The sequence below is a fragment of the Chaetomium strumarium genome, assembly GCF_033439665.1.
Source record: "Chaetomium strumarium strain CBS 333.67 chromosome Unknown B0T15scaffold_1, whole genome shotgun sequence".
In the NCBI taxonomy this organism is placed as follows: domain Eukaryota; kingdom Fungi; phylum Ascomycota; class Sordariomycetes; order Sordariales; family Chaetomiaceae; genus Chaetomium; species Chaetomium strumarium.
The window spans coordinates 5,977,192-6,004,378 of NW_026944429.1; the positions used below are offsets into that span (position 1 = coordinate 5,977,192).

Here is a 27,187-nt window from a genome sequence, read left to right on the forward strand (position 1 = left end):
GGTACCTGCTGGGAAGGATTGAATTATGAGGAGTTGCAAGGCTTGTTCTGCTTCATTCCTTTTTGGGATACGGCGGCACAGAGTCCTGTACGATACCAGTTTTACTATCGTGTTCTAAACTCATCTCACTTAACCTAAACCTAAGGCCGCCCAGCTAGCCTACCCTAGACACCTGTATCATAACCCAAAATGAAGGATACAGTAGTTGTGGGATGAAGGGGGGAAAGAAACAGCCCAGAACCACTAGTTAGAGTCACTCAATGTTGCATCACTCTAACTGCTTGGGACAAGGAAACTGAGTTGGGAATGACAGAATAGTAGAGTAACGCAAAGTGATAAGTACGGAAAGAAAGATCTCTGACCCGCGTGTTAGAACAGACATAAACCATGGCCGTGCTTCTCGTTCCATCATACTCAAACGTTTCCGTCATCCTATTTCCCCTTCAAAGCCGCCTGATCCTTCTTCCCTCGGATTTCCACTCGGGATGAGAAAGCAAAGCAGGATTGTCCGTCAACGTGACAAGAAAGGGTATCCACTGCAGTGACAAGTGAAATGAAGTAGCGTGTAACGTCGTGGCAACAAGCCGAATTTACCGCGGGCGGCCACCGGCGAGATACATCAAGAGACCAGGCGACTTGCTACGGTGGCGCTTAGGGCGGACGAACTCGAAGTTATCGGCCGACTTGTGCCTGTGGTGGCGGGAATGGCTCGAGACCTCGAGCATGATCTTTTCTTCTCCCCGCCTCTCGGTGCGGATCTTGCGAGTGTGCTCCCACAGCATAGCCTGCTCCCACTCGGGCACCCAGCGCCGGATCAGAACATAGCCCGGATCGGCCTAGGATGGAGGGTTAGCAGGTCCCGGAGATAAGTATAGTAGGCACGGAGCAGTAAGGGAGAACCTACCGGATCCAGCTCGAAGTCAAGCTTGTAGAACCGGAGCGTATCGATGTCGAGGTGCCGGAGCGACATGCGGGTGTACATGGGGCGGGCGACCTGCGCGGCATCCTCCTCTTCCTTTTTCTTCTTCTCCTGCTTGATCTTCTCGTCCTTCATGATGGCCTCGATGGCCTTTTCATCGAGGCCGGACTTGATCAGCTTCTCTTGCATACGGCGCTGGAACTCCTTCTCGGCAGCCTCAGCGGCCTCCTTTTCCTTCTTGATGCGCTCCGCCTCCTTGGCCTTGTACGCCGCAATTACCTCTTCGGCTTCCTTCTCCTTGCGCTTACGCTCCTCCTCGGCCTTCTTCTCCTCCTCCAGCCTTTTCAGCTCTATCTCGCGCCGAAGACGTTCCTCCTCCTCCTTTTTCTTCTTCTCCGCGTGGAGGCGCTCGAGCTCGTCGAGTGCCGCCTGCGCCTTGCTTCGTTGCTTAAACTCCTGCTCCTGCCTCGCCTCTTGCTCGGCTTTGATCTTCCTCTCTAGCTCTGCCTTTTGCTCCCGATATATCCTCTCTTCCTCGGCCTTCTTTTCACGCTCTCGCTCTTCCCTCTCACGCTTTATGCGAGCTAGCTCTTCACTGTCCTTCTGCAGCTTCGACTTCTCCTCGTGCGAGCGGCGCAGATCGAATTCCTCCTGCTGGCGCGTGATGAGGTCAAGCTGATACTCGAGGTCCCTCAGCTTGAACTTGTCCCTGAATTCATTGTTGCGGTGCTCCTCTCTCTCCCTCTCGAGCCGCAGATCCAGCTCAGCCCTGATGCGCGCTAGCTCGGCCTCTTTCTCAGAGTACTTCTGTATCTGAGAGTACTTCTGCGCCTCGCGCTGCTGCTCCTCCTTCCTTTGGGCTTCGGAACGGATTGCGGCGAGCTGCATCTCGAGCTGCTGCACCCTCCACTTATCCCGCGCACCATCGAGGTCGCTGTGCGTGCTCGAAGACCGGCTGCGAGCGCGGCTGTAGGACCGCCTATGGCGAGAGCGATGACGGCGAGAAGAGACATAGGACGATTCGTCGGATGACGAATCCGAGTCATGCGCTCTGATTGGCCGGCGGTCAACCAGCGGTTGGTTGATGACTACCTGGGGAGCAGCAGCAGGCGGCGGCGGCGGCGGGCCGCCGTGGACCGGCGGGGACCGGCGCTCCCTCGACCGGGCGCGGGTCACAACAATGTCCGTCCGACCTTCGGGCCGGCGATAGATAGGGCCGGGCTGATGATAGTAGCCCGTAGGGGGTGGACGGGGGTCCCGCACATCTCTTGTGACGGTTTGAATGAAATGCGGAGGCCCAGCATGGAAAGGCGGAGGGCCCCGGCGAAGCGGGGACCGGTCGCGTATGCGTTCGTGTATTCTTATCCGATCACGCTCGATCTCGGTCGAGTCATCGCTGTAGCTAGACATTTCGAGAGGACAAAAAGAGGGGCCCAGGGTGAAGCTGTCCTTGTTGTGCCGCTGAGCTGGGGCAACTGAACCGGCAACCTCCTCGGAAACGGAACGGGAATGGATTTGGAACCCCAAGTCGTGAACCTTATCCTATTTTCCCTGAGGTCAAGGCTTCTGCGAGTGAATACTGAGAATCGAAGTGAGAAGTTCTGCGCCACGCAGATGGTCGGGTCACAGAGGGGGGGTCAGGAGGATTGTAAGCCGCCAACGGAGCGGGGTGTGACCCACCATTTATTCAGCACAGCGGCGGTCAGCACCAACATCGAGTACCTACGATGGCAGCTTTTCGGCTAAGGAATGAGAGGCTGCATTAGCTGCGGGCACAACAGCAAATCAGGAGGGACGAAAAGAATTACCTGACACCGGGACTGTACAGTGCGTGACCGGCGGCCACAGCCAAGATCGGCTGGGCTGACAAGTACCCGGAACCAACGCGTGATGGCAGCCTGGAGGGGTGTGCCACACAGAACATGCCCGAGATGAGGTACCGTTCCCTCGCGGCTGGCAGGAGGACGCTCATTTTCCCACAGCGCACAGTGGCCGCTGCATGGTTGGTCCAGGAGCGAGACCATGGGCAGGTGGGCGGGGAGGGACAGATTACACCTTGGCCCCCAGGAAGAACTGCGCATCCGCGGCGTAGCAGCATGGCCGGCGGCTGGTGGCTGTGGAGGATGACAGCCGCTCGCCAGTTCTCCCGTATGTGGAGATGTTGAAAGTTGCGCAACAGGGGACAGTGGACACGTCAAGACGGAAAAGCCCCAGCCTTGTGTTGAAGATCATTGTTGTGTTGCGTACGGGTAGATACCCTATACCATAGGAAGACCTGCTGAGAATGACGCCTATTGTGTGTGACTGCCTCTCGTTGACTTTCCGACTATGGGCCGTCATATCACCATAAGGCCGCGGGACCCGTCTCCTCGAGAGCCCCGCCTGCCTGTTCGTCTAACTTCCGACGGAATTTGCTGCGCGCCGCGAGGGGCCGGTGTGTAGGGCTAGATGAGGGGCTGGGCCGGATGTCTTGGCTTCTGTCGGCAGGATTCCTCTGGCGCATTGGGCTCGGCTTCTTGCTGTTCTCCACTCCGGATTCGGGCAGCAAACGTCGGGTGCTGCGAGTCTGCGACTGCTCCTATTGTCGAGTTCATGGCGTTGGTCAATTCCGTAGCGCAAGGGCGATGCCGCGCATGCTCTTACCCTATCTTTGTGTCAGGTGACGGGATTTAAGGCGGCCACTCGTGCACAAACCTGAAAGCCACTGGCTGCGGGCAGCTGATGAACCGAGGACGTGCGCAGCTTGCAGGAAACGGCGCCTGTATGAAACACACGGCAAGTCACCAGTCAAGCGAGCCGCCCAAATCCGCCCTGTGTAGAGACCGGCCGCTATGACTCCCGACGAGGCATTAGCACAGTGTTTAGTACAGTACATCTTGACTTTGGATTAGTACTTGGTAGAACACCGAGTCTCAAGTTCAATTCAGGAACACGGCCAAATTGTGGATATACATACATACATACATACACAGCCAAGTGTGCCTCAGTTTCATATCTGTATTCATAGTATCATAATGGTTCAATATTCCCTGTCCAGGACATGGCTGAAGACTCCAAAATGTGACCTCATTCGGTCATTCTTCTCGAACCAGGGCATCTGTGTGCCATCTAAACGCAATCATGATTGCCGTTGCTTCACTTGACTGAGTGCAGCAGGTGAGCGAAGCCGGGTCGTCTCTGTCCACATTCGCATCAAATGATCAAACCATACACCACGGTGCGACCCCTAGCATCATGGTTGACCACCACCTTTCAGTATTTTCTCGATGTGCTCCTGGCTGTTCTTTGCCGTCGTCTCCAAGTAATGCAGTCGCTTGCCCAACGCATCCACCTCGGTCTCGATATCCTTCATCTGCCCGCCAAGTTTCTCCTGTAACGCTGGAACGGGCACGGCAACGAACCTGACAAGGCGTTAGGAACTCGTCCCGTTCAGGGAAGGGGCACGTTGACGGGGCCTGGAGTAGCAAAGCATACATTTTCCCAACCCCTTCATACACGGCCGTGTCAGGCGGCAGCGACGCGATCTCGCTGCGAGTCAGTTGGGCCAGCCGCATCTCGCGCTGCTTGCTTGCGACCTGAGTGCGGACCAGACTGATCTGCTGCTGCGCGGCAATGGCCTGCGTCTCGACCTCCCTCAAGAGCTGTGCGATCGCACGTGGATGTTAGCAGTGTTGATGCCCGACTGGACCCGGGTGAGGGACTGTGACACTACTTGCCTTTTGCAGCGCCTCGTTGGATATTGACATTTTGATAATTCTGTTTCTGGTGATGGGTCCGATTCAAGACCAAATGCACGCCTGATATGTCGTGGGAGAGAGGAGCAGGTAAGTTTGACCGACGCTGAGGTGTCATGGATGTATAATCCGGACTCATGATGCGATGCTGTTGTTTTCTTGGCTACGTAAATTTGGTTCGGTCCTAGCACAGTGTCAGAATCTCCAAAAGTCGCACATGGCGGATAGAAGCAGACTCAATCTGGAATTCTGGACAGAAACGTCCACACACTCAGGAGACAAGGCAATACTGAGTACTTAGTAGTAAGTAAAATGTTCAAAATCCTTCCTACTAGCTCTGATGTTGACAGCCCATGCCAAGTTAGAAGCCCCCAAGTTGCGGATGCGTCATGTTCCTTCAGCGGGCTCAGGTATGGGTTCAGTATTCTCAACAATCTTACATCGTCCAGCTGTCTGTCTAATTTTCCATTCAAGAGCCCAGGGGTGATGCCCAAGGTCAACCGTATAGTGGCCAGGAGCAGGCTTCATCTGCATTTACTTCGTATTCGTGGCTTGACATCCAGGGCACGGCGTGTTGGCACAACGGATGGTATCACCGTGCGTGGAGCCCAACTGTGTGCAAGCCACCCGAGACTGCCCGTGCTCGCCCAGAAGGTGAGCAAAACCGGGTCACTGGGTCTTTTTCTGCCTTGGACCGTTCACAGAGGCGCCACGCCTAGGTACAACCTGTGGGACAGACCGCAGAGGTACCCAATCTAACATGAACTCACCCTCGCTCCCGTCCAGACAGCGTTCCAGCCAGACCCTCCAGAGGATCATATGATATGCTACAGTCAGTTGCTTCAATTAGTGGTCATGTCAACGCTTTCGCTCCCGGGAGAATCCCACATACCGCCTATGTTCGGTGTCAGTGTCACTGGGCCAGGGAAGATGATCCGGAGAGGGGAAGGCAACTGACCTAGACCAGTCAAGATGTGCCACCAGCCATGGCCTTCTAACAGAACCGACCATGGTAGGAGGATTGCGTTCTTTGTGGCGGTGAGATGATGGCAAAAGATATTGTCCACGTTCCAGATGAAGAAGCCGGCCAAGAACATGAGGATGCCTTGCCGTACGCACCAGTGTTAGTCATACCTATCACAGAAGGCTGCGACCGTCGGTAGTGGGACAGACCAGTCAATGCCAACTTATACATCTCTCGCATGTACCGGTCGCTTTCGACAGGACGTCTCTGGCTCAACTTCGGCCTCAACTGTCGCTCCATGACATAGAAACCGCGGAAAATGAGACCAGCTGTAAGCACACCGTATGCAACCTGGTGGAAGACCGGATCCTTGGCATAGAGGTAGTAAACCTAGACGCAATGACCATCAGCCCTGACTCGTCACCAATGTAAAGTAAGGTAAAGTAGCTAGCACCAACCGTGATGAAGACAGCCAACCCAACCAAGGCTGCCGCAACAAAAAGCTGCACTTTCACCGGCCGCCTGTACGAGAACGTGGCAAAAGCCATGATACAAACTGTGTATATCATGGGCAGCTCGTCGGCAAGCTGCATTTCATCTGCGATCGGCATGTAAGACAGGGCGATGCAGGAACACAACGTACGTTGGGCAGAAAGAACGTTCGAGACTCACACTTCAGGGTGGTGTGAAACGCCATGGACCCGAGGCCAACGACGAGGTACCCCAAATAGACGAGAATGAACACCCTCGAGTGGGAGTATGTCACGACATTCCAGAGACCCTTACTCCCTAGCCACAGGAATACCAGGTTCGTGAGCGTGTTGACTACTTCGGCAATGTAGAAGCTGATGCTGTAATCCTGGACATCCGGTGATAAGCCATTGGCCGCGTTTTGAACGGACCGATGCGCTTGAACGCACCTCTTCGCACCAGTTCAGCGTAGACGTCTGTTCGCCCCAGAATCCATCGCGCGATTCCCGGTAGGGAAACCGGAGTGCAGACACCAAGTCCATGTTCCTCTTGAGCGCGAGCCTATGGAATGCCACTCCGCATAGAGCCAAGCTCGGGAACTCAGAGACAAGCGCAGAGCGAAGGACCACACTGCTACTCCGGCTCAGTCGCGCCGACCAAGTTGATCGCCGTTAGTAGGGGATGTAAGTTAGCGTGAGTGCGCCCGGGATGTCCGTCGCGGGCCTTGGGGTTTCCAATCCAGGAGCAAGGTGCCCAAACGAGCGAAATTTTCTCTTCAAAGACACAGTAACAGGTGAAGTAAGGCTTGAATGGTGAGATAGCCGGACATGCACTGATACAAGAATGTCAGGTTCAGCGGCGCAGATTGGACTTGAGCGAATCCGGAACAACCGGAAGCGACTGGGGAAAGCCAGACAGGAAGCCGGAAGCTGATTCACGAAACGCGAAGGACCGAAATCCCGGGAATGGGACCCGTCGACGAGAGGCTCGGTGATGTATGCATCTTACTATAGCCGTTCCGAATCGCTGATTCGACTGCTCGAACAAAAAAGAACCGGACTGGAGCACACCGGGTGTGGTAACTCCGGAAGCCGAAGACCAGCAACCTGAAATGTCCCTACACTCGTCCAGCTGAGTAAGGACATCTTATCAGCGGCAGTCTCAGCCAAGGGAGATGCATTGTATGAAAGCGACACTGATGAACAAGCGTCCTGTAAGAAGGCAATCACTTCACGTGGAATGCGACATGAACCGCATCCTTCCATCTTCTTCCCTTTCCGGTTATTCGGTGTTCTGCTGTATCCGTACAGGTAACAGATCTCGTGTGTGGTAAGGTACCGTGTCCAGATCAGAGGTGGAATGTTCTCACACGGTGCCGTTACCGTACAGGGGCGCAGGCTCGCCAACCAACCAGCGGGCGACGTGGCTAGGCGTTGACAGGCGTCAAGGTTCAAGTGCCAAGCAGTTGTTGCCTGAAGCCCCAGAGAATTACGAAAGCTGTACGGATTCGTACAGAGTACGTAGACATTAACGAGGCTTGGCCTGGAAACGCCTACCTATCTTGCCTGAGAACTAGAACCTCCACCATCGATCGCGCCCATGCGCATCACCATAGTACACTACAACTTGGACCAATTTGATATCGACGAGATGTATCACAGGGAGACAGCCGCTCTCATGCCCCTGCCGGAATGAACTCAAGGTTGAACAGCAACATCGAGCCAGCGATCTCTGCCGCGCAAACACCACATCGTCCATCGTGCACACATGATCAGATGCGACAACCCGGGACAGCCGTGTACTAGAACGCGCAACTTAATGGCCAGATCACATCCACTGTCCGTCACATATACTGCTTTGTTCCTAAGCAATGGCGGCCCCAAGTCGATGGGGCTCGTTACTCTCCCAGGCTGTGGCCGGAGTTGAGGCCCGTCTGGACAAAGTCCTCGCCGATAATGAGGACGGTGCAGTGCAACAGAAGGAGACCAAGCCAGCAACACCTGCGCCTTCGGCCAAACAAAGTCCTGGTATGTTCTCTGTCGGACGCTAGACTCGCGTGAGGACACGGCTGTTCCTGACTGCCAGGGTCGCTAGCAGGTCCATCGAGAACCGCCTCGACCACCCGCACCAATGATCGGCTCCAGGAACGACTGGCGAAAGCCATGGCTGCCAAAGCCGCAGCCCGGTCGTCAATGTCCGCTCAGGGGAGTCCGCGCCAGAGCCTTGACGTGCTGAGCCGCACCTCAACCGACAGCGTGGACCGCCCCAGTCCGACTGTGAAGGACTTTCCCAGGGACACACCATCGCCACGTGGTTCGCAGGACATTGCGAGACAATCTCAAGATGACGATGTGGCCGACATGCCGGAGAAAGGCGTCTCGTCCGCCAGCGAGAGGAAGGATCAGGAGTTGGCGGGGAGGGTTGATGGTGATGCAAGGAGTGTGACAGGGGCGCCACCTGTTACATCCGTAAACCCGGAGAGCACACCTGTCATAGGAGTGCCCGAGCCCATCACCAACATAGAAACGAAGACGGCCTCCGATGACGCCGACGTCGAGGAGCCCGTGAAGAATGAGGACAAGACGCTCGCAGACGCTCAACTGCAGCACCAGGAGGAGGTCCACGGGTACGTGGAGCGCATAGACGCATTAGAGGCCAAACTTCAGTTTCTTGCCAGGGAGGCTACGGACTCGGCCCGGAAGGCGGCTTTGGCCGCGCCGGCGGAAAGCATCGAAAAGAAGCTGGCCGAAAAGGATCAGCAGATTGCGCAGCTGATAGAAGAAGGGAAGAATCTGGCAAGCGTAGATCACAAGAACCGCTCGCTTGTGAAGAAGCTGCGCGCTAATATCGCGGAGAATGAGAAAGAGCTGGGCAGCCTCAGAACAGCGAAGGACAAGTCCGACAGAGAGATGGAAAAGCTGCGCAGCCGCGCTCGCCGAGCCGACGAGCTGGAGAAGATGAACGACGACCTTCAGAAGCGGTTTGACCAGGCACAAAAGGAGCTCAGCACATTGCGACCAGGGATCCGCGCTAAAGACAGCACCATTGCGGAGCTGCAAAGCCAGTTGCAAAAGGCCAGCGAACAAATGGAAGCTATGACGGCCAGGGTGAACGAACAGGCACGGGAACAGGATAAGCGGCGAATCTCGGACTTGGAAGAAGAAGTGGCCGCCCTTAAAGTGGAAAAGAACCTGGTCGCCGACCGGGCCAAGGCACAAGCCGCTGAGCTGCGAGAGAAGGCAGAACGGGCCAACGAGAGAACACGGGCGCTCGAGTTGGAACTCAAGGCAGAGGTGCAAGTGATGGAGAGCAAGCTTGAGGCGATGCGGATGCGCGCTGAGGAGGCGTCGTCAGGCGCTGCAGGTGATTCGCAAGCGAAGCTGCTGCGGCAGGTTGAGACGCTGCAGACGCAGTACTCAATCGCCAGCGAGAACTGGCAAGGTATCGAGACAACGCTCCTGGCCCGGATCACCGGCTTGGAAAGGGAGCGGGACGAGGCGCTGCAGAGGGAGTCGGAAATGCGGAAGAAGGCTAGAGAGGCGGTGAGTACCTACCGCGTTTGTTCCCCGGATGATCTGCTGACTTCCGTAGGCTGTCCGGGCAAAGCGCCAGGCGGAAGAGTTGGAAGAGGCGAAGACCAAGATCCCTACGATCCAGGAGGACGTCAAGTCCTATCAGACCCAGCTCGATGCGCTCAAGAAAAGAGCGGAAGCAGCCGAAGCAACACTAGCTAAAGCCAAGGCTGAATTCGAGAAGCAAAAACAAGCCTGGGAGGCCGAACGAGAAGAGCGCCAGCTCCGCGAGCCGCCAGAACGGCCGCGATCCTGGCTGGAAGGACTCCCTGGCGGCTCATTCCTCAAGCCCGAGAGTCGACCAGCCTCGCCACAACTCACCAACCAGCAACGGACCTTCAGCACTGACTTCCTCGGCATCTCGTCCCTCACGAGCAAGGCCCGCAAGGTCTCTGCCCCCTCGAGCAACAGCGACGCTGGTGTAAGCGGTCTCGAGTCCCGTATGCCCTTCTCCCGCCGCCCGTCGGCCCAACCGCCGTTCCGACCACCCCTAGTATCCGCCCCGCCGGCAAACAGCATCTTCAGTCCAGGCTCTGTCTTCAGCCCCACCTCCGAGACCCCGTCTCACCACGGCGGCGCAAATCCGCTCGACAGGGAGGTCCAGCGAGGCGAGGATGCCTTCGAGGGCGGCGTCGAGAGGTCGGCTTCACCGCAGCAGGTCCTGCAGGACATGGTGTCTGTCTCGACCGTGGCCGCGGGCCCCTCAGTGCAGCTCGTCGAACGCATGAGCGCTGCCATACGCAGGCTCGAGAGCGAGAAGGTGGCGGCGAGGGAGGAGCTGGCGAGGATATCGCGCCAGCGGGACGAGGCGAGGGCCGAGATCGTGGCGCTTATGCGAGAGGTCGAAGGTGGCAAGGCAGCGGTGAAGAAGGTGGAAGTGCTGGAAGCGGAGGTGGCCGAGATGAAGGAGAGGTACGAGACCACGTTGGAGCTGCTTGGGGAGAAGAGCGAGCTGGTCGAGGAGCTCAGGGCGGATGTGGAAGACGTCAAGGCTATGTATAGGGACTTGGTGGAGAGGACTATCAAGTGAATGGATGTCAAGTGACTCACTGGCATAGTTAAGAGCATTATGGAAGCACCGCGTTTCCCGTGTGGGCTGAGATCTTTGCATGGCCGACTAGTGTCTCTCGGGTGACACCACCATCGAGTACGCCCTTACTTTTTTGTCTTTCTTACTACGGCCCCCTCTATCCCAGCTCAGCCATGTCCCGTCTATGACCCAGAGTCACCAGCGACATGTGATCCGAAGCTTCCGGCCTACAGCTCAATACCCTCCTCCTCTGCCTTCCGCTCGATGTATTTCCGAACCTGTTTCGGGTCAGCCACGTCTCCCCCGGATGAGTTTTCCACCTTGAAGGAACTTACGTCTTTCCCCGGCGCCAAATCCAACGGCAGAAATCCATCCACGTCCTTCTTATCTGCCTCCGCCCCGGCTTTCAACAACGCAATCGCCGCGTCACCTGTAATTCATTTGCCATCATGAGCGCCTGCTTGCCCCTAACAGCAACGCCATAGGGACTCAAATAAGACTCACCGTGCCCCTCGGCAATCGCATGGTGCAAGGGCGTTTGCCCGGCACTGTCGGTCGCGTTGAGCGGGCTGTTGTGCTTGATAAGGAGGTTGAGCATAGGGACCGAACCGACGGCGGCGGCACGGTGGATCGGGTACTGGCCGCGCTTGTCGCGCACGCGGGTTGATGCCGCCGGGGTGTGCTGTTCAAGGAGCTTGCGCGCAAGATCCAGGTTGGACTTGGACGCGAGGAAGTGAAGAGCTGTCTGTAACAAACAAAATCAAGTTAGGAGAGGAGGGAGAGTGGTGTGATGGGGGGGGGGGGGGGGGGGGGAAGGGGGAGCTACTTGGCCGTTGTTATCTGAAAACTAGGGGTTAGTTAAGTCACTACCATGACATGCTGAGGAGGGTAGAGGATAGAGTACTTGTCTGGTTGACGTCGGCACCGCGGGCGAGCAGGATGTCCACAACCTTGTCGGCATCCTTCACGCTGGCCGCGATCATGAGTGGTGTCCAGCCGCTGTCGTCCTGGACAGGCCGTCAGATATGGTGCTTGTATTTGCTTGACACACAAACAGAAGCTACCTCGGCATCCGGGTCAAAGCCCTTTTGGCTGATCAACAGGCTGACCACCTCGGGCTGGTTGTATGATGCCGCCCAGTGGATGGCCAACCGGCCGTCATCGTCTTTGAGTTGGGCAAGCTTTGGGTTGGCCTGGTGCCGCCGTCAGTAAGTCCACAAGCGAACTGTCTGAGCAAGGAATGAGACAAACGTGAAGGAGAGATTCAACAACATCAACTGGACAGTTTCGAATGGATCCGTCAGCAATCTTTCCTTTGTGCGTTCTCAGCACATACACGACCGACTCACCCTTCCCCTCCCGCGCTGCCGCGTGTATGGCGTACTTGTCAGGCCTGTCCTCCATGGTCCTGAGGTGCACTGACAGAAAATAGGCGTTCAGAGTGTGACAAGATTCACTAAATCGGAAGTGAATATTATCGCAATATCTTCAGACTCCTTTTGCGATATCTGGTTAAGGTTGAGTGTCTTGTAAGTGATGCTTTCTAGAACCAACGTACTATATGCTGGGATCAGCGCCATCCAATGCAGGGTTTATCAAGCACTGTGCGGGTCTTAAGCTTGCATGTGCTGACTGCCTTACCTGGTAGTGTGGCTTGAGCTTCAGCCACACGCTGTAAGATTGAAGAGTTAAAAGAGTAGGATGTAAGAAGCAGGCTGCAAAATATGTTGAGAGAGTCAAGAGCTGATGTGCCCAGTATTTGGCTCTAATCGATAGATATACACGCCTAAGGCCGCTAGATTACAAATGGTGAATCCTCTGGCGGCACACTGGCAACAGCATCGTACCGTATCTTCCGTTACCAGATCAAATGTGGCGTGTGTGCCCGGGGACCCACTGAAATTGCCATCGACCTGAACGAACGCGACGGGGACAAGCACGACCATACCCATTGCCATCAGTTGACGACAGACAACAACTTCTATCGACTCCAAACTGGAAGTGGCCCACATTTACCTCGTGATACCGCACTCCTCGGAATGATGGCGGCGGAGGTGGCCAGCAATGGCGCAGATGTCTCGCGGCTCGAGGCCCTGGTCCGCGACAACGCTCGCAGGACGAAATCCATCTACACTAGCACAGCTCCCGACTCGTCGGCCCGAAAGCGGATAAAGCTCGACCCCGGCCTGGCGTCCGAAGACCCAGATATCACGAAAACAGCCCTCTCCCTCCGCCTTCATGCCGAATACAACGACGTTCAGACCCTGCCAGAAGTCATCGCAAAGAAGCTCCCGGCAGCCGGTCCGCGGAAGAAGAAGCCCAAGGCGGCCGAAGAAGCGCCGTCCAAGTCAGAAGAGCACGCGCGCAAGTTGATAGAGGGCATCCCGGCCAGAAATGCAGCGGGCGCAGCGGGCGGCGCCAACTCCAGCGCCCTGGTGCTCTCTCGGAACCGGCCCGCTGGCGCTCAGCCCGCAGGCGGCAAGCCCCAGCAGCGCAACGAACCACAGAACATGAGTCTCACCCGGCGGCCAGACAGCATTCTTGCGCAGCCGCGTCCCGATTGGCATCCGCCGTGGAAGCTGCAGCGCGTCATCAGTGGGCACCTTGGCTGGGTGCGGGCGTTGGCGATAGAACCGAACAACCAGTGGTTCGCGTCCGGCGCGGGTGACCGGACTATCAAGATCTGGGATATGGCGTCGGGTCAGCTACGTCTGACGCTGACCGGGCACATCTCGACAGTGCGCGGGCTGGCGGTCTCGCCTAGGCATCCGTATATGTTCTCGTGTGGTGAGGATAAGATGGTCAAGTGCTGGGATTTGGAGACGAACAAGGTGGTGAGTAGCGCCTTGTTGCGAAGGATCGATCCCATTGTCTGGATACTGACGGTGAATTGTTACAGATTAGGCATTATCACGGGCATCTCTCCGGCGTCTACACCCTCAAACTGCACCCCACGCTCGATGTCCTGGTCACCGGCGGCCGCGACGGCGTTGCCCGGGTATGGGACATGCGCACGCGGAGTAACGTGCACGTGCTGTCTGGCCACACAGGCACCGTCGCGGACCTCGTCTGCCAGGAGGCCGACCCGCAGGTCATCACAGGCAGCCTGGACTCGACTGTGCGCATGTGGGACCTGGCGGCGGGCAAGACGATGGGGGTGCTGACGCACCACAAAAAGGGCGTTCGCGCACTGACAACGCATCCGACCGAGTTCACGTTTGCTACCGGCAGCACGGGCAGCATCAAGCAGTGGAAGTGCCCCGAAGGCGCCTTCATGCAGAATTTTGAGGGTCACAACGCGATCATCAACACGCTTGCGGTCAACGACCGGAATGTGTTCTTCTCGGGAGGTGATAATGGTTCGATGAGTTTCTGGGATTGGAAATCGGGCTACCGGTTTCAGGCGCTGGACACGACGGCGCAACCTGGTTCGCTTGATGCCGAGTCCGGTATTATGAGCTCTATTTTTGATTTGTCGGGTTCGAGGTTAATATGCGGCGAAGCCGACAAAACCAGTGAGTCTATGCCCCTTCATCGGTTCGACTCACCCCTCGTTGTGCATGAGAGGCTAACAGTAGGCAGTCAAAATATGGAAGGAGGATCCAAAAGCTACGCCAGAATCACACCCGATTGACTGGAAGCCGACATTTGCGAAGAGGAAGTTTTAGAAGGCGCATAGGATTTGATATCCGGGCCATGGTTGGCGTTCTCGAGCTGTATTGGGCGGACGTGGTATGCATACGAAGAGCCAAAATGATTGTTGTCAGATCAAGATCTCTGTTCTAGGTCGGTATATTATGGGTATCTCTATAAGACTCCGAGTGCTTTAATCTCCGGGTCATCCCGGAATGCCAACCTAACCTCCTCGTCTCCAACCGCCAAACGCACCTTGCTTGGGCGCTCGGCTTTGTGCGCCTCCAAGTTGATGATGCCCGCGCCCGCGAGGTCCACAGCGGCGGCACTTAACCCAGCCGGCCGGACCAGCTGCGAGCTGTTCTTCGCTCGCATGGACGTCATCGCCCCTGTATCCGCCCCTGTTGTTGTATTCGTAACCCCCGCCGCCTTCTTGTCGAGCAGGAGTAGCGGCCTGCTCTCCCCGGCCAACTTCAGCGTCCGCTGCATCTCCTCGAGCACATCGCCGAATGTGCTCTCCGCCAACCCGGTCCGCTGCGTGCGCATCAGGAGCGCCGCCAGCAGCAGGCGCGACGCAAAGGGCAGCGAACGGAGGTACTGCTGCAACGGGTTGCTTGTGGCCTCGTTGATGGCGCGGCGGACCGTCTCGATGGTGACCCTGCCGGAGGCGGCGCCTTTCTTCTTCTTTGGCGTGTCGTCCAGCTGGCCCTTTCTGCCTGCTCCGGCAGCAGTCTTTTTCCTGCTTGGCGTATCCGGCACCGTATTCTCCGCCTCTGCTTCTCTACTCTGCGCGTCCGCCTCGGCCAGCTCCACCGCCCTTCGGCAGATATCCAGCGCCCGTCTCGCGTCGCCACTCACGGCAGCTACCTTCCTCGCAGCGAACTGCACCGCATCCGCATCGACGATGTCTCCCGGCACGCCCTCCAGGCGACTCTGCACGATCCGCATCAGCTGCTCGTGGTTGTACCCGGGGAAGGTGATGCGCGTCAGGCCGAGCCTCGAGCTGATCTTGTTGCTCAGCGTGCGCTCGGGCAGGTCCATCGTGTTGGCCACAGCCAGCACGATCAGCCGGCTGTGCCGGAGGCCCGGCCAGTTGAAGAAGTTGTACATGACCCCCTGGTTCTTGGTCACCAGCTGGTCCAGCTCGTCCATCAGCACCACGCACGGCACCCGCCGCGGCGAGGGGTGGCTGAACTCCCGCTCGAGCAGGTCCAGCGCCTGCGCGGGGCTCACGCGCTGGCCCTTGAGGGCTTCCCACAGCAGCGAGTAGGACTGGTGCGGATCCGTGATCTTCATGCCGTTGATCTCGACAAAGATGAAGTCGTCGAGCTCGTCGGCGCGGACGGCCGCGTCGAGGTGAGAGACGACTTCGCGGACGGTCGCCGTCTTTCCGGTGCCGGGAGTGCCGGAGATGTAGATGCAGGTGCCGCTGCCGTCGGTGATGGCGGCCTCGAGGTGGGAGTAGACGAGGCTGAACTCTGCTTCGCGGCAGGGGAGGCTTGTCGGGACGGAAGCCACGTGCAGTTGGTTGCGGGCGAGCTGATAGGGGGATGATTGAACGTGGTGCGGGGAGAGGACGCGGGTGGCCAGCGGGGTGAATTCGAGGTGCTTTTTGACCATGATGCGGCGGTGCGAGGAGGGGGTGGCTGGCTTGCTGCTGTCCTTGCGTCTGCTGCTTGGCGTAACAGCGTCTCGGGTGCGTGCTTTCTTGGGAGTCCGCGGTGTCCCCGGCGCGTAGTCTCCTTTGCGATCATCTTCTGCTTCCGCCTTGTAGTCTTGATCCGATGGCTTATCCTTCGCTGTCCTGCGCTTGCGCGTTGCCTTGGTCCCTTGGCGCACCATATCCTGCAAGTTATCGAAGTCCTCCCAGCCGCGATAGATATCCTCCCAGACAAACTCCTCGGTGTACGTGCATGTCCTCGTGTTGCAGCCCCTGCGGCAGACGAACACTTTGCCGAACTCCTTCGACTTCCGCGGCACTTTGCCGCCGGGATACTTTGCCATGAATGCAGCCTCGGACATGATGTGCGCCTTGCCGTTGATGGTTGCCAAGGGATTCACATCAAAATTGACGGTTATGTATAGCTCATTCTACATGCAGAGCACGCTGTTAGTCAGTCTCCCTCAGTTCCACGGGTAAGTCGGTCGGTCGCACTCACCTCGAGGAAGTCAGTCCGCTTCTTGGGGTTGCGGATCTCGTCGGGGGAGGAGAACCACATGAAGCATGCCGCCTTGTCGCCGTCGTCGTCGACCTGAAAGTCGCATATTATGCCGACCCAGGCTTCGTTGGAGCCCTCGGCCTTGAGCAGCATTGTGTCGCCCAGATGGCACTCGAAGCTGCCCATGCGCGCGCCGATGATCTGGGCTTCGGGCGTTGCCGCTCGCTTGCGCTTCCTCCCGTTCTCGACTGCTGCTGGCTCCTCCCCGGCAGCGTCCTTATCGTAGATCCATTCCCAAGGGATGTCATCGGTGCCGAGCTCGTCGTCCGAGTCCTCTCTGGCAATCCCGGGGACGTAGCGCGCGGATCGGCTCGAGCGCCCGACAACGCCAGGCATCGCGGCTCTCAACTATGGAAATGACTTGTCGCAAATACCACGTTTGAATGATGCTGTCGCTCCGGCTTGCATTGGCTTTTCAGGTGCTGTCTTTTAGTTGACTTATGACGCGCGTTGTCGCGTCCAACTAGCGCGTCAAATCAATTAAGACCCCTGCCTGTAGCAACGACAGGCAGACCACCTCAGAATCCTTGTGGGTCAACCACGAACTAATTTTACCATTACCTGTGCATGAAAGAACAGAACTGGATCGCATCTTAGATTAAGGGGACAACATAAAGTCCTGGCGTTTTGTATACTTCTAGGACGACCTTCCGCAGTGCTCTAAGCCCAATTCGAGCCCTTGCCGGCGAGTTCATCGTACAAACTCCGCAACGACCCCACCATAGAGGCAAGAACGGGAAAATGTAAATATAAACAAACAACAGGGGCAAGGTGACAGAACTTGGCTTCCACAAAGCATCGTATAATACAATATCTGTATGTAGCGTGCCTGCCCTTGACCATGGCACAGCCTGGGATTGCTTGCCCTGGTTGGGCAGCAAGTGTATTTCTCCTTGATCCTGACCAGCTCCGGAGGCAATGCTGGAGAGCAGAGTCACTAGACTCGCTTTGTCCAGGACACCACTGATGTTCACTTCTCTTTCACAGTCCAATCTAAGTGCTTATCACAATGGTTCCAAGTCGGAAGGCTCCAAGTAAGTACCGGTCTGGTGCTGTAGATTCACATCCAGCCCCAGCCACGTGACCTTCACGGCCCGGTCACCATAGGCCCGCCCCTGAATCTGGTGGCGAATCACGCGCTCCGAGCATGAGTATCTATCCTGGCTATGATGTCGCCGCAGAGATGGCAATGTTTAGAGTCCCTCATGGGAAATCAAGCGTGCAGCAGGGTGACCGACATGATACTGTAACAGATCTAGCATCTCTTGGAACATGTAGCCGGCTGGCCTACTCTGCACTCACACCACAATCGTACCACTCGGCTCGAGTAATCCTCTACTTCGGGGACGCGAAGAAATGCCATAACTACAAGCTTTCTCTCTTTCTTATTTCTCCTTTGCCTCTTTCCTCCTTTCATAAGGTATCTTCTCTACAGTACCTGCTGACCTGAAGATCCCACCGACTTCGAAACCCAACCACCACCACCATCCTCAACACCATTCGACCATCTAGCGGTCTAGGTTTCGCGAAACCCTCCAGGACGATAGCGACGCCGCCAGGTCAAGTCCTTGCAGGTTGTCAACAACATATATAAAGCTATAAAGATCGCAAATATGGCTAGGAATTCGCAATTCCCCAAGGCAAAACAAGTCGGGGCGGAGATGAGTCAGGAGCGACCGGCGTCAGCGCCGTCCTCTGCCCAGAATCTCGCGCCATCGAGGTACGCTTTTCTCCGTTTCTTACATCGTCATCACACATTTCCATTCATCCCATCTCTGCATGCACTTCCAAGCTCATTGCTATAGTATCTTGCCACGGGCCGGGGTTGGCATAGCTTGCTCCTCCTTGGCAGCAGACTCCCTGAAGACTGTTAGGTTGTCCATTCTTTCATACGTTCTTGCTCTGTTTCCTGCAACCGACCGACTCTTTCGGTCCCGGGTCTCAAGGATCTGGGCTTTCTTTAGACAACGAAATGTCCTACGTTAGGTTGTTGTATTACCCTATATTCACTTCTTTGCTCTCTTGACATGCTGTACTTGAAGTTCTCGGCTAACACGGTTCAGCAGGACCGAGGAGGGCGAACTCCCCCGTTCAGTCAAGAAGTACGTGCCCATACACTTGGTTGTGAGAGAGTTCAATTCAAGTCATGCCTGTGTCCACCACCCTGCCCTTCGTTCGCTTTGGGCTGCGTTGTGGTCCACTTCAGTCCAGCCCCAGGTGTTAGCCGAGTTGCCAGGCACAAAGGGAGCCGTCACCTCCAGGACTCGCACCATGGGTGTGGAAGGTCGCTCTTTCCCATCTCAGGGGCCGTGGCCGTGACTACCTCCCGATGGAAGGCACGCTATCTGGCATTGATCCAGTGGCAATGGCTAAACCCCGGGGTCAAATCTTCATTCACCAGAGACCGACTTCCATTTTCAAATTCCAGCCTTCCAGTTGACCACGCCCATACTTTCACTGCGCCAGGTTTCTACCCGTCCTCCTCAACACCACCAAATCATCATCCCTTAGCTGTTGATTGAAAGGACCCCGAGCATTGTTGGCTTGCCTTTTTTCAGTTAAACCTTCTCTACTAACAGCGGTTCTAGTCCTCTTAATAGCGAGTACCCGCTTCATTCGACAACGTCCGCCTTCCTGTCACCATCGGCGAGAAGACATTCTGGCACTCAAGCTGCAAGGCTGAGCGAGAACGGCTTGACAAGATGGCCGAGTTAAGGAAAAAGTACACCGTCGGGGCCGACCAGGTGGTGATAAAAAGCGCGCCAAAGCTGGACATCATAGTAAGTCGCTCTCCCAAGCATTTTCCCTAGACGCAAGGTATGAAGTCTAATCCGGTAGGTCCACGTTGTTCTGCCGGCACCAATGCGCGGATTTAAAGATCTTGACCCCTCAGATGTCGACGTGAAGGCCCTGCTCTCCCGAATTGCCGGAGAGCATGATGCCGTGGCTGAGGTAGAGACCAGTGGCCCTGCCGTCACCGTCACGGTGAGAGCCGCGAACAGGGCAAAAGCTCAAGATGTCGTCACGAGCATTCGATCCAAGCTCAGGTACCAGCCTGGAGAGGACGGCGTGTGGCGCGCCCGACTGCTGGTCCACCCTCCGACGGGTGGAAAGAACTGCTTCACGGCAGTTATCCAGCCCCAGAAGGGCACCGTCGGTCGGCGTATCGTCGCAATGTCCGAGGAACCGAAGCCGAGCGACTCAAATGAGAAAGTCGCACTGCAGCTTGAATATGCGAAGCAGCTGACCCAGGCCATCAACCGCGCGGGGTCTATCTTGCTTTCCAACCCCAATGCCATGCATATGAGAGTGCGATTTGGGACCCTTGTTCTGGACGAGTGGAAAAAGGATCAGGCAGATTACAGCTTCGTCGATCTATGCAACCTCGTTCACCGGGTTGGCACCAGGGGCACAGCTCGCATGGTCGATCGGTAGGTTGCCTTCCGCCAAGTTTTCATTCAAGCCTTACTGATGTGACTTCAGGGTCGGCAAGAAGGCCATAAAGGCACTTCGTGACAATCTTTCTCAATCGAATAGGGACCTACCGGCTTCGGTGCGGAGCTACCTCGAGATTGAGCCAGTGCAGACCGATTCCCTGATTTTCAAGACCAAGAACCTACGTGTTGAGTCAACCTTCGAGAAGGTGCGGGGCCAGGGCAAGTATGAAGAGAAGATAGGACAGATAGTCCAGTATACACTGGGTCCCCTTACGCCAAACCAGCAGGAGAAGCAGCAACGGGCGCTAGAGATTACGACCGCGTGCCCGGAGGGGTAAGGCATCCCACGCAGTCCTTCTTGTTCACAACAACTAACAGCGGGATAGTGCCCATGACTGGGTCCTTGAAGTCCGTAAGGAGAATTCCGAACAGGACACAGAAGCTGCGCCTCCGTTCACTGTGGATGAATTGCACAAGGTTCTCAAATTCCAGCGCGCTGCCCTCGGCGAAGACTTTCCGGTGATCACTATTCCGAAGTATTTCCTCCGCACGCACGAAATTGAAGATATCTACGGCAAGAGGACCTGGCTCTATACCCTGAGCACGAAATACTTGCTGGAGATCAGCTTGATCCACGAGTTTGGACAGAAGGCGCCGAACCAAGCTGATACCATATCGACAACCGCCACTACAGGTAGCGTGACGCTGTACAGCGAGGACTGGGATGACGACATGCGTGCTGGTGCTGGCGTGCCACGGCAATGGGACGCCTCCTTCGCAGAGCAGTTTTTCATGCCATATGACGGGGACATAGCCCCAGGCGAGGATCACAACCAGACGACCCAGCCTCTTGACCATTTTCTCCTCTGGGTCAAGTGGATTCGGACTGTCCTCGACGATGCCTCCGACCAGCACGCCGAGGCTAGTAGCGCCATGTGATGGCTGGAGCGATGAGTCCAACGGCGGCCAATCCCGACAAAACGTTCAGTCGGCAATCAATCATCCAAATCCGTCGAGAAGTCGATCTCCATTGCAGCCTTTTGGCGAGGAGGGAACGAAAAGCGCGTACGGCTAAGTGTCTGGATCACTCTTCACGGTTAGAGCAACCTCAACTGGTGATGAAAAGGGACGATGCGATGCATGTACCAGGAAGAAGGGAAACGGGGAATGACAGGGGCCTCATGACATTCTGTTTGGACGTTTTAGTTTCAGCAGTTTCAGTTTCCGAACGATGGATTTTGCTATGTGGATGAAGGAAAGGATTCGGTTGCTTTGAAGTTGAAGTTCATAGGTGGTATCTGGGATCGATCAATGGCTTGACGCAGTTGACTGAACTCAGTTTTGGCATCATCTTCGTTCAAGGGTCGCTGTTGATGTAGGTATAACGCAATGAGTTCCGTCATCCCCTAAAACGAGCCTTCACTTCACAGCGGTTGTAACATCATGATGTTCATACCACAATGGCGGGGACGCTTGATTGTGAATGGCATCAATTGCTACACGAAAGCTTCTTGAGCCTCACTGCTCCGAAGTATCATCGTGATGCTGGTGCTGATGCCTCCCCACCCGTGCCCGAACCTTGGACCAGCACCTTTTGCCGCAACACTGGCCAGGGTTGTCTGTCAGTGCCACCGAGCCAGAAATACGAGCGTGAGTGAAGGAATCAACGTAGAGGAAGACTAACCTTCTTCCACCACCCGCAGGTTGTTCGTTTTAGCTTGCACGATACCTTCGAGCCCTTGGATGTTGCCCGCCAACTCCTTGACCTTGGCTTCGTAGAACTCGGCGGCGGATGCGGTGTCCTGGTGATTGCTGTTAGATGAGGGTGGCACTTTCTCTTGATGTGTATGTCTATTTTTCATCTTCTCTCTATGTGATATTCGAGTGGCAGGTGTAGATGGCTCGGTTGTTGTGAGGTGAGATATCGAGGATCCGGTTGAGTTTGGCAGGTAGGAGAGTTAAGATGAGGGTGACGGTGAGGGTTCTGTTACCTTTTCTACATAGAAGCCTGTCCCAACGTCAACCAGTACGCGGTCGGGGTCGGCGAGCTGGCCTTTGACGTAGAGGGAGTTTGTGAGCGGGACGAGTATGGATTTCTCTTCTTTGGTTGTGTGTTAGCGGATCGATGATGAGGCAGTCAGGGGTTGTTGATGGTTCGATATCAAGGAGTCCGAGTCCGAGTAGGAGTTTGGTCCTAACGGAGGGGAAGGAAGAGACGCCGAACTCCGGGCAGAACGTTCGCTAAGTAAATCGTGAGAAAGAGGAACGCACTATCGAATGATGATGAGCCCGACTTGACGACACGCAGGCACTCCTTGAACTTGGCTTGCGCTGCGGCAAGCTGTGCGTATGATGTCGAGAGGTGTTCTACTTCGCCGTCCAGCTGCTTTTTGACGGCAGTGAGCTGTTGGGCACTGAGGCTGGCGAGGTCAACTGTTGAGGCGGAATCAGTGTTTGTTTTCTTTCAGTCGGTCTCTTCCGGGCAGACCCAGGGGTGGCCCTCTGAGCTGAGCGATGGTGGGGTAGCGTAGATTGTAATGACTTTCAACCAGAGTTTGGCTGGGATCGCGCAATGAGTTTAGGACTGTGAAAACTGACCTGCCTCTCCTTGTTGCTGTTGCTGACCGCCACGGCTGGCCATGTTTGGGAATTCTTGGCTTCAGTTGCCTAGGTAGTACTGAGGGAGGCTAATTAATGTCGGAGCCACGATAGGACTCAAATCCTTTGGGTGTTGCTGGCTGCCCCGCTACGACCCTGGAACTGCGCGCGTGGAGCTGTGAACTTCAGTAATGTGGGCCGTGATTAGACGTCATGTCTGGCGGGGTTATGCAGCTAATGGATAGGTAGATAGGTCAAGCCCAGGTCGGCAAGTGAGAAACTGAGGTTTGGTAGAGTTCAAGACTTTTCTGGAAGACTCTTCCGATGTATCAGAATCAGACTTGCTGATCCGTTTCGAGCGTCTGCATTGTTATTGAGGGACTGGCGCCATGATCAGTTTCACACCGATTACGGCTCAAACCGGCTTATAGAGATGGCGCTTATCTGGCATAGCAGGGGGGTGGCATTATCACACTCATCCGAATCTTCACCGTTCACAAGTTCACACCAGCTCGGACTCACAAGTCAGCTCGCACCCACAGTCTCCTATTACCTACGCTATTGTGGCTGTGGTGTTCTTGTCCTACGAGGCCTCATCGTTCATTGTCTCTCCGACATTAAATAACTTGACAGCTTGACCAACTCCCACTTCTCGATTTCCAGCTCAACCACACCGTTCACCAATCGCATCACCACTGTCCTCGTAGCAACAGCTCACTCACAAACACTCTATTTCACAATGCCTTCCCAGCTGCCTCCCGGAATTCGCATTAGCCATGGCCTTCACCCAGCCAACACCGGAAAACGGCGGTCTCTGGTCGCAACCCAGTCCTTCTCTCCGGGTAGCCAGATAGCCACCTTCTCCAACCCCCTCATCGCCCTCCCCGACGGCCCATCGATGCGCACAACCTGCAACTACTGCCTCCACGTGGGCTCTCCAGAATCTGATGCCACCGACTCAGGAAGAGGAGGGCGGGGAGGAGGAGGAGGAGGAGGAGGAGAGGGACAGCAACAGCCGCAACAACTGCGGGCGTGCACGGCCTGCAAGGCAGCAGTCTACTGCAACGCCACGTGCCAGCGTGCCCACTGGCGGGTGGTGCACAAGCTCGAGTGCAAGATGTTTGCCCGCGTGCGGGAGAACGCCGGCAAGGACTGGCTGCCGACGCCTGTACGGGCTGTCGCGCAGGTCTTGATGCTCTTGAAGAGTGGAGATCCGGCTATCAAAGAGGCTTTTGAAACGGGGGATGGGTTGGAGGGGAACGTAGAGGGTTTCAGGGCATATGAGGAGGTGTGGAAGGACTTTGAACTTCAAGCTACTGCGGCAGTGGTGTACGCTGGGTTGCTGGAGGGAGAGGAGATGCTGGCAAAGGCAAGGGAGGTGTTGTGTAAGGTGAGTGCTCCGTGTATCTGGTGGGTGAAGAGGAGCCGCGTGCTGAAGGGGTTGCAGATACAAACGAATGCCTTCAATCGGTTGGATGCCGATACGGGTATGACGGGCATCTTTCTCGACGCCGGGTTGGCGATGGTCAATCACTCCTGCGTCCCGAACGCGTTTGTCGGGTTCCATAAGAGGACAGCTGTGCTGAGGGCAGAAAGGCCGATTCAGGAAGGGGAGGAAATCACGATCTCTTATATCGGTGGGTAGCATCGTGATCCTATGGAGGTGGTGATGGCTTGCTGACCTTCTTTGCCAGATAACATGCTGCCCACGTCGGCGCGACACGAGGCACTGAGACTGTACCATTTCGAGTGCGTCTGCCCTCGATGCTGGGACGACTTGGATGTCTATGAGGTTTGCCAAGCTTCGCCTCACATCTATCTCAACGCATTCAGCCTCCAGCCGGACCTGTCAAAGCTACAAGACCCGCCAATTGACAGGTCGAAGGTGACCAGGGCAGAGATCGAAGCAATTTACAAGAAATGGCAGACTCTCGCCCCGCCACAAGGCGATGACGAGGAGGAACACCTAAAATTCGCCTGCAAGCGATGGGAGCTATGCAGGCCCCTCGTCGAAGCTAAGATGTGGGCTGTTGAGCCATTACCGACAACCATAAATCAGCTGGCCATCCGCTGGCAAACCAGCTACAAGATGGTTGTTTACGCCCTGCCCTTGCTATGTTTCCTTAGCACGGAGTGCGACCCCTTCAAACTGGTGGCGCCATTCCAGCCGTGGAGAATCAAGGGCGTAGTGGCTATCATCAAAATGTTGGCCCTCACTGGAGAGTTCACGGCGAGCGGGGCGCTCGCAACGAGATGCGCACACGAAGGTCTAGTAGGAACCCTAGCTATGGCGGACCAGGTCAGCATATGCGAAGCGCTACTTCGCCTCGCTGTCCGTCATGGATCTATCGGCGCGGCAGAGGATTGGGACGTACTGAAACAAGCTAAGTCGATGCTGGAAGACCTCGAAAGCCTGGAGGGACGAGAGCACGAGTCGAATCTGATCCGAGCATGGGCAAGAGATCCGGAGGACCCCGAAGGTGCTGCCTTCTTCGAGGACCAAGTGCTCAGACCCATCAAGACGCTTGCGTCTTTTGCACCTCAGATTTTAGAGGCGATGCTGGGCCGCAATAGCCCGGTCAAGCAAAAGCAGAAATGATGCGGCGTATTGCAACACCCTTACAAGGGGAATGCTGAGAGACGGTCAGACGCACTTGTCGTGCGAGTGCCCGGTGACTTCTTCCTTTGGTATCCTGGAGTTAAATGGGAAGCATCATCGCCGTCCGATGCTTGACCCTGGTCCGTGGTCACCAGGCGGTTAACAGGCATAGAAGGCCCCCGGTCCTTTCTGCCTGGGAAGTGTGGGTGGCCAACTGAGTGAGCGGGCCTCTTGGAGAGGTGGTCGAGCCTTGGTGAGGCCGGCCGTTTTCGCGAGCCAGGCAACAGTTCAACAAGATCTCCTGCACCCATATTGCGACTCTGTCGATGATCATCCCCTGCTTGTCCACTAACTTCTCGCTTCACGATCTGTTTCTCTAAAGAGTCCAGGCCCCTCTGCGATGCTTCGATTTCGCGAGTTCGGTGCACGCCCTCCTTGGTCCCAGTTACATTCACGTGTTTGGAGAGGACGTGCTCCCACATCTTCTCGGCTGTGAGACTCCAAAATCCGCACTTGACGGGCTGTCCAGGGCCACGCTGCCAGTGGCATTTCAGGTACGCCTGCCCTTCCGGGGTTATCGGATGCGATCTAGCGCGGATTCCACGTACGATGTACTTCTGCTCCTCTCTGTTGGGCCCACTCTGAATCACTTGTGGGCGGGCGTTTGGCCAGACAGCACTGATTCTCTGGATAAACTCGGGGGCGCTGATGATGGGACGACCTGCACGCGTTAGGGCTCCGAGGAACGATGCGCTGTACGCTCTCCAGAGAGCCAATTGGTCGATTTGAACCTCAGGGTCCTCCTCAAAGACGCAGCGGAGCCATGTACCATAGCGTTCGGGCTCTTCCATATCAAGAAGACGTGCCTGCAGATCTTTGGGAATCCGGATGACTTGGTCAATGGTGGGTTGGTCGGCTTTGCCCCCAGTCTTATTGCTGGTGAGCACTTCGAGCTCCCCAGACGGGAGCACTTCCGTGCGACCCATGCTTCTCGAGCAAATCTCGTCTATTTGACGTCTCATCTTCGCCATCTCGGCGCGGAAGCTCGCCATGTCCTCGGCATCTTCTGTCGCAGGCAAACTGCCATTGATGTCAGACTTTAATCCTTGCATCTCTTGGTACTGCGAACGGAGCTTCGATTCGAATTCGCACAGCTCCCCGTGGATCAGAGTGCGCAACGCGGCAAACTGTTGGCCGAGTTCTCCAAGAGTAGCGGTCGCCGACGCAAGCCGGTCCGCCAGTGCTCCCTGAGATGGCTCAGCGACTTTTGCGTTGCTGCCCATCGTCGGCTCATCGATGAGGATCCGTTTGATAGCAAACTCGCTTCCGTGGCCATCACTATCTAGCAATCCCACCGAGGCGAGCCTGAGCAGGATCTGACCCCTGGACCGGTGTCAGAGGCAAACAGATACCCGATGAGGTGGTCGGGCAAGGACTTACCCGCCCAACAAGTGGTTTACCGGCGTATGAATGCACTTGAGCCCTAATACCGCAGTGCAATTCCTGCAGGTGATGTCTCGTACATGGCTATACAAGGCAGTTAGATCAACACTAGAAGTAAGACTGACACCGGCATATTCACCAATCTTCTACTATAGTCCCTCGTTGCCCGAACCTGTCGTGTCCTTGGCAATGGATCGCCAGGTCACCCTCTGGCTCCAGGACCGGACTAAAAAGGTCTTTGCCAATCTGCGTCCAGAGGTTGGTGAAACGGCCGATGAGGGCACCGCACTCTTTGCACTCGCAAAAGACGCTTTCCATTGTGTGATACGTGCGGGTGTTGGCCGATGATCCCAGTTAAAACTTCAGACAATTGGAGTCGGGGTGGGAAGTCTAGAACTGCTGGTGCTCTCTGGAGTGTTGACATCTGCATGTTCCAGGAGCCTACAATACTCGCCTTGATTCTCATTCGATCCGAATCACTAGGTGGCAGCTCACTGTTCAAGCTCAGTTCACATTGTGCACTACTAAATAAGCTTCGTCGAGGAAGGAGCGTTCGGAACTTCAGATC

The 27,187-nt window shown here is 56.0% G+C and overlaps 11 protein-coding genes across 11 annotated transcripts; 4 read left to right on the forward strand and 7 right to left on the reverse strand.

Annotated features, from left to right (window-relative positions):
- Positions 1–590: 590 nt before the first annotated feature.
- On the reverse strand, positions 591–2,329 carry B0T15DRAFT_489812 (uncharacterized protein; the record flags this gene model as incomplete). The annotated part of the gene is made up of 2 exons (XM_062866631.1): positions 591–836; positions 905–2,329. The coding sequence occupies 2 exons, from the start codon at positions 2,327–2,329 to the stop codon at positions 591–593; spliced, it is 1,671 nt and encodes a 556-aa protein (XP_062726969.1).
- A 1,643-nt stretch (positions 2,330–3,972) lies between these two features.
- On the reverse strand, positions 3,973–4,815 carry B0T15DRAFT_65811 (Prefoldin). The gene is made up of 3 exons (XM_062871162.1): positions 4,636–4,815; positions 4,394–4,560; positions 3,973–4,320 (listed from the first exon to the last, which is right to left on the reverse strand). Exons 1-3 carry the CDS (start codon positions 4,663–4,665, stop codon positions 4,152–4,154), a joined length of 366 nt encoding a protein of 121 aa, XP_062726970.1. The 5' UTR covers positions 4,666–4,815; the 3' UTR covers positions 3,973–4,151.
- Positions 4,816–5,083: 268 nt separating this feature from the next.
- On the reverse strand, positions 5,084–6,862 carry B0T15DRAFT_65732 (ceramidase). Its single transcript, XM_062871160.1, has 7 exons — positions 6,538–6,862; positions 6,290–6,476; positions 6,076–6,215; positions 5,827–6,007; positions 5,612–5,758; positions 5,546–5,548; positions 5,084–5,480 (listed from the first exon to the last, which is right to left on the reverse strand). The coding sequence occupies exons 1-7, from the start codon at positions 6,628–6,630 to the stop codon at positions 5,323–5,325; spliced, it is 909 nt and encodes a 302-aa protein (XP_062726971.1). The 5' UTR covers positions 6,631–6,862; the 3' UTR covers positions 5,084–5,322.
- A 981-nt stretch (positions 6,863–7,843) lies between these two features.
- B0T15DRAFT_66183 (TATA element modulatory factor 1 TATA binding-domain-containing protein) lies at positions 7,844–10,822 on the forward strand. Its single transcript, XM_062871167.1, has 3 exons — positions 7,844–8,115; positions 8,174–9,630; positions 9,680–10,822. Exons 1-3 carry the CDS (start codon positions 7,959–7,961, stop codon positions 10,688–10,690), a joined length of 2,625 nt encoding a protein of 874 aa, XP_062726972.1. The 5' UTR covers positions 7,844–7,958; the 3' UTR covers positions 10,691–10,822.
- Positions 10,804–12,453, reverse strand: B0T15DRAFT_66124 (putative proteasome regulatory protein). The gene is made up of 8 exons (XM_062871165.1): positions 12,332–12,453; positions 11,942–12,247; positions 11,755–11,883; positions 11,595–11,697; positions 11,517–11,530; positions 11,195–11,435; positions 11,026–11,120; positions 10,804–10,968 (listed from the first exon to the last, which is right to left on the reverse strand). Exons 2-8 carry the CDS (start codon positions 12,092–12,094, stop codon positions 10,918–10,920), a joined length of 786 nt encoding a protein of 261 aa, XP_062726973.1. The 5' UTR covers positions 12,095–12,247; positions 12,332–12,453; the 3' UTR covers positions 10,804–10,917.
- Positions 12,332–14,428, forward strand: B0T15DRAFT_66129 (WD40-repeat-containing domain protein). The gene is made up of 3 exons (XM_062871166.1): positions 12,332–13,524; positions 13,590–14,205; positions 14,273–14,428. Exons 1-3 carry the CDS (start codon positions 12,730–12,732, stop codon positions 14,356–14,358), a joined length of 1,497 nt encoding a protein of 498 aa, XP_062726974.1. The 5' UTR covers positions 12,332–12,729; the 3' UTR covers positions 14,359–14,428.
- Positions 14,429–14,497: 69 nt separating this feature from the next.
- On the reverse strand, positions 14,498–16,878 carry B0T15DRAFT_385846 (P-loop containing nucleoside triphosphate hydrolase protein; the record flags this gene model as incomplete). Its single annotated transcript, XM_062864299.1, has 2 exons — positions 14,498–16,414; positions 16,483–16,878. 2 exons carry the CDS (start codon positions 16,876–16,878, stop codon positions 14,498–14,500), a joined length of 2,313 nt encoding a protein of 770 aa, XP_062726975.1.
- A 2,271-nt stretch (positions 16,879–19,149) lies between these two features.
- On the forward strand, positions 19,150–21,179 carry B0T15DRAFT_66315 (uncharacterized protein). Its single transcript, XM_062871169.1, has 4 exons — positions 19,150–19,322; positions 19,381–19,973; positions 20,026–20,313; positions 20,366–21,179. The coding sequence occupies exons 1-4, from the start codon at positions 19,245–19,247 to the stop codon at positions 20,916–20,918; spliced, it is 1,512 nt and encodes a 503-aa protein (XP_062726976.1). The 5' UTR covers positions 19,150–19,244; the 3' UTR covers positions 20,919–21,179.
- Positions 21,180–21,513: 334 nt separating this feature from the next.
- Positions 21,514–22,620, reverse strand: B0T15DRAFT_489820 (Prefoldin; the record flags this gene model as incomplete). The annotated part of the gene is made up of 5 exons (XM_062866632.1): positions 21,514–21,584; positions 21,664–21,781; positions 21,971–22,080; positions 22,251–22,412; positions 22,578–22,620. The coding sequence occupies 5 exons, from the start codon at positions 22,618–22,620 to the stop codon at positions 21,514–21,516; spliced, it is 504 nt and encodes a 167-aa protein (XP_062726977.1).
- Positions 22,621–23,016: 396 nt separating this feature from the next.
- On the forward strand, positions 23,017–25,164 carry B0T15DRAFT_408829 (uncharacterized protein; the record flags this gene model as incomplete). The annotated part of the gene is made up of 3 exons (XM_062865344.1): positions 23,017–23,967; positions 24,025–24,214; positions 24,272–25,164. Coding segments are annotated over exons 1-3 (1,734 nt in total), but the record flags the coding sequence as incomplete, so codon positions are not given.
- Positions 25,165–25,335: 171 nt separating this feature from the next.
- Positions 25,336–26,937, reverse strand: B0T15DRAFT_507784 (uncharacterized protein; the record flags this gene model as incomplete). The annotated part of the gene is made up of 5 exons (XM_062867667.1): positions 25,336–25,365; positions 25,530–25,712; positions 25,785–26,559; positions 26,617–26,679; positions 26,792–26,937. The coding sequence occupies 5 exons, from the start codon at positions 26,935–26,937 to the stop codon at positions 25,336–25,338; spliced, it is 1,197 nt and encodes a 398-aa protein (XP_062726979.1).
- Between the last annotated feature and the right edge of the window lie 250 nt (positions 26,938–27,187).

Bases quoted from the DNA above. Each gene is read 5' to 3' on its own strand.
- B0T15DRAFT_66124 (XM_062871165.1), bottom strand. From the start codon at position 12,094: ATGGAGGACAGGCCTGACAAGTACGCCATACACGCGGCAGCGCGGGAG. The intron at 11,884-11,941 runs GTTTGTCTCATT...CGGCGGCACCAG, and splicing joins TTGTTGAATCTCTCCTTCAC to GCCAACCCAAAGCTTGCCCA. The intron at 10,969-11,025 runs GTAAGTTCCTTC...GACCCGAAACAG, and splicing joins ATTTGGCGCCGGGGAAAGAC to GTTCGGAAATACATCGAGCG.
- B0T15DRAFT_65732 (XM_062871160.1), bottom strand. From the start codon at position 6,630: ATGGACTTGGTGTCTGCACTCCGGTTTCCCTACCGGGAATCGCGCGAT. The intron at 6,477-6,537 runs GTGCGTTCAAGC...CCGGATGTCCAG, and splicing joins CGCTGAACTGGTGCGAAGAG to GATTACAGCATCAGCTTCTA. The intron at 6,008-6,075 runs GTTGGTGCTAGC...CATTGCGTCTAG, and splicing joins GGTTGGCTGTCTTCATCACG to GTTTACTACCTCTATGCCAA.
- B0T15DRAFT_65811 (XM_062871162.1), bottom strand. From the start codon at position 4,665: ATGTCAATATCCAACGAGGCGCTGCAAAAG. The intron at 4,561-4,635 runs GCAAGTAGTGTC...GCGATCGCACAG, and splicing joins CCAACGAGGCGCTGCAAAAG to CTCTTGAGGGAGGTCGAGAC. The intron at 4,321-4,393 runs GTATGCTTTGCT...ACGCCTTGTCAG, and splicing joins TATGAAGGGGTTGGGAAAAT to GTTCGTTGCCGTGCCCGTTC.
- B0T15DRAFT_66315 (XM_062871169.1), top strand. From the start codon at position 19,245: ATGGCCGAGTTAAGGAAAAAGTACACCGTCGGGGCCGACCAGGTGGTG. The intron at 19,323-19,380 runs GTAAGTCGCTCT...CTAATCCGGTAG, and splicing joins CGCCAAAGCTGGACATCATA to GTCCACGTTGTTCTGCCGGC. The intron at 19,974-20,025 runs GTAGGTTGCCTT...ATGTGACTTCAG, and splicing joins ACAGCTCGCATGGTCGATCG to GGTCGGCAAGAAGGCCATAA.
- B0T15DRAFT_66183 (XM_062871167.1), top strand. From the start codon at position 7,959: ATGGCGGCCCCAAGTCGATGGGGCTCGTTACTCTCCCAGGCTGTGGCC. The intron at 8,116-8,173 runs GTATGTTCTCTG...CCTGACTGCCAG, and splicing joins TTCGGCCAAACAAAGTCCTG to GGTCGCTAGCAGGTCCATCG. The intron at 9,631-9,679 runs GTGAGTACCTAC...TGACTTCCGTAG, and splicing joins GGAAGAAGGCTAGAGAGGCG to GCTGTCCGGGCAAAGCGCCA.
- B0T15DRAFT_66129 (XM_062871166.1), top strand. From the start codon at position 12,730: ATGATGGCGGCGGAGGTGGCCAGCAATGGCGCAGATGTCTCGCGGCTC. The intron at 13,525-13,589 runs GTGAGTAGCGCC...GAATTGTTACAG, and splicing joins ATTTGGAGACGAACAAGGTG to ATTAGGCATTATCACGGGCA. The intron at 14,206-14,272 runs GTGAGTCTATGC...AACAGTAGGCAG, and splicing joins CGGCGAAGCCGACAAAACCA to TCAAAATATGGAAGGAGGAT.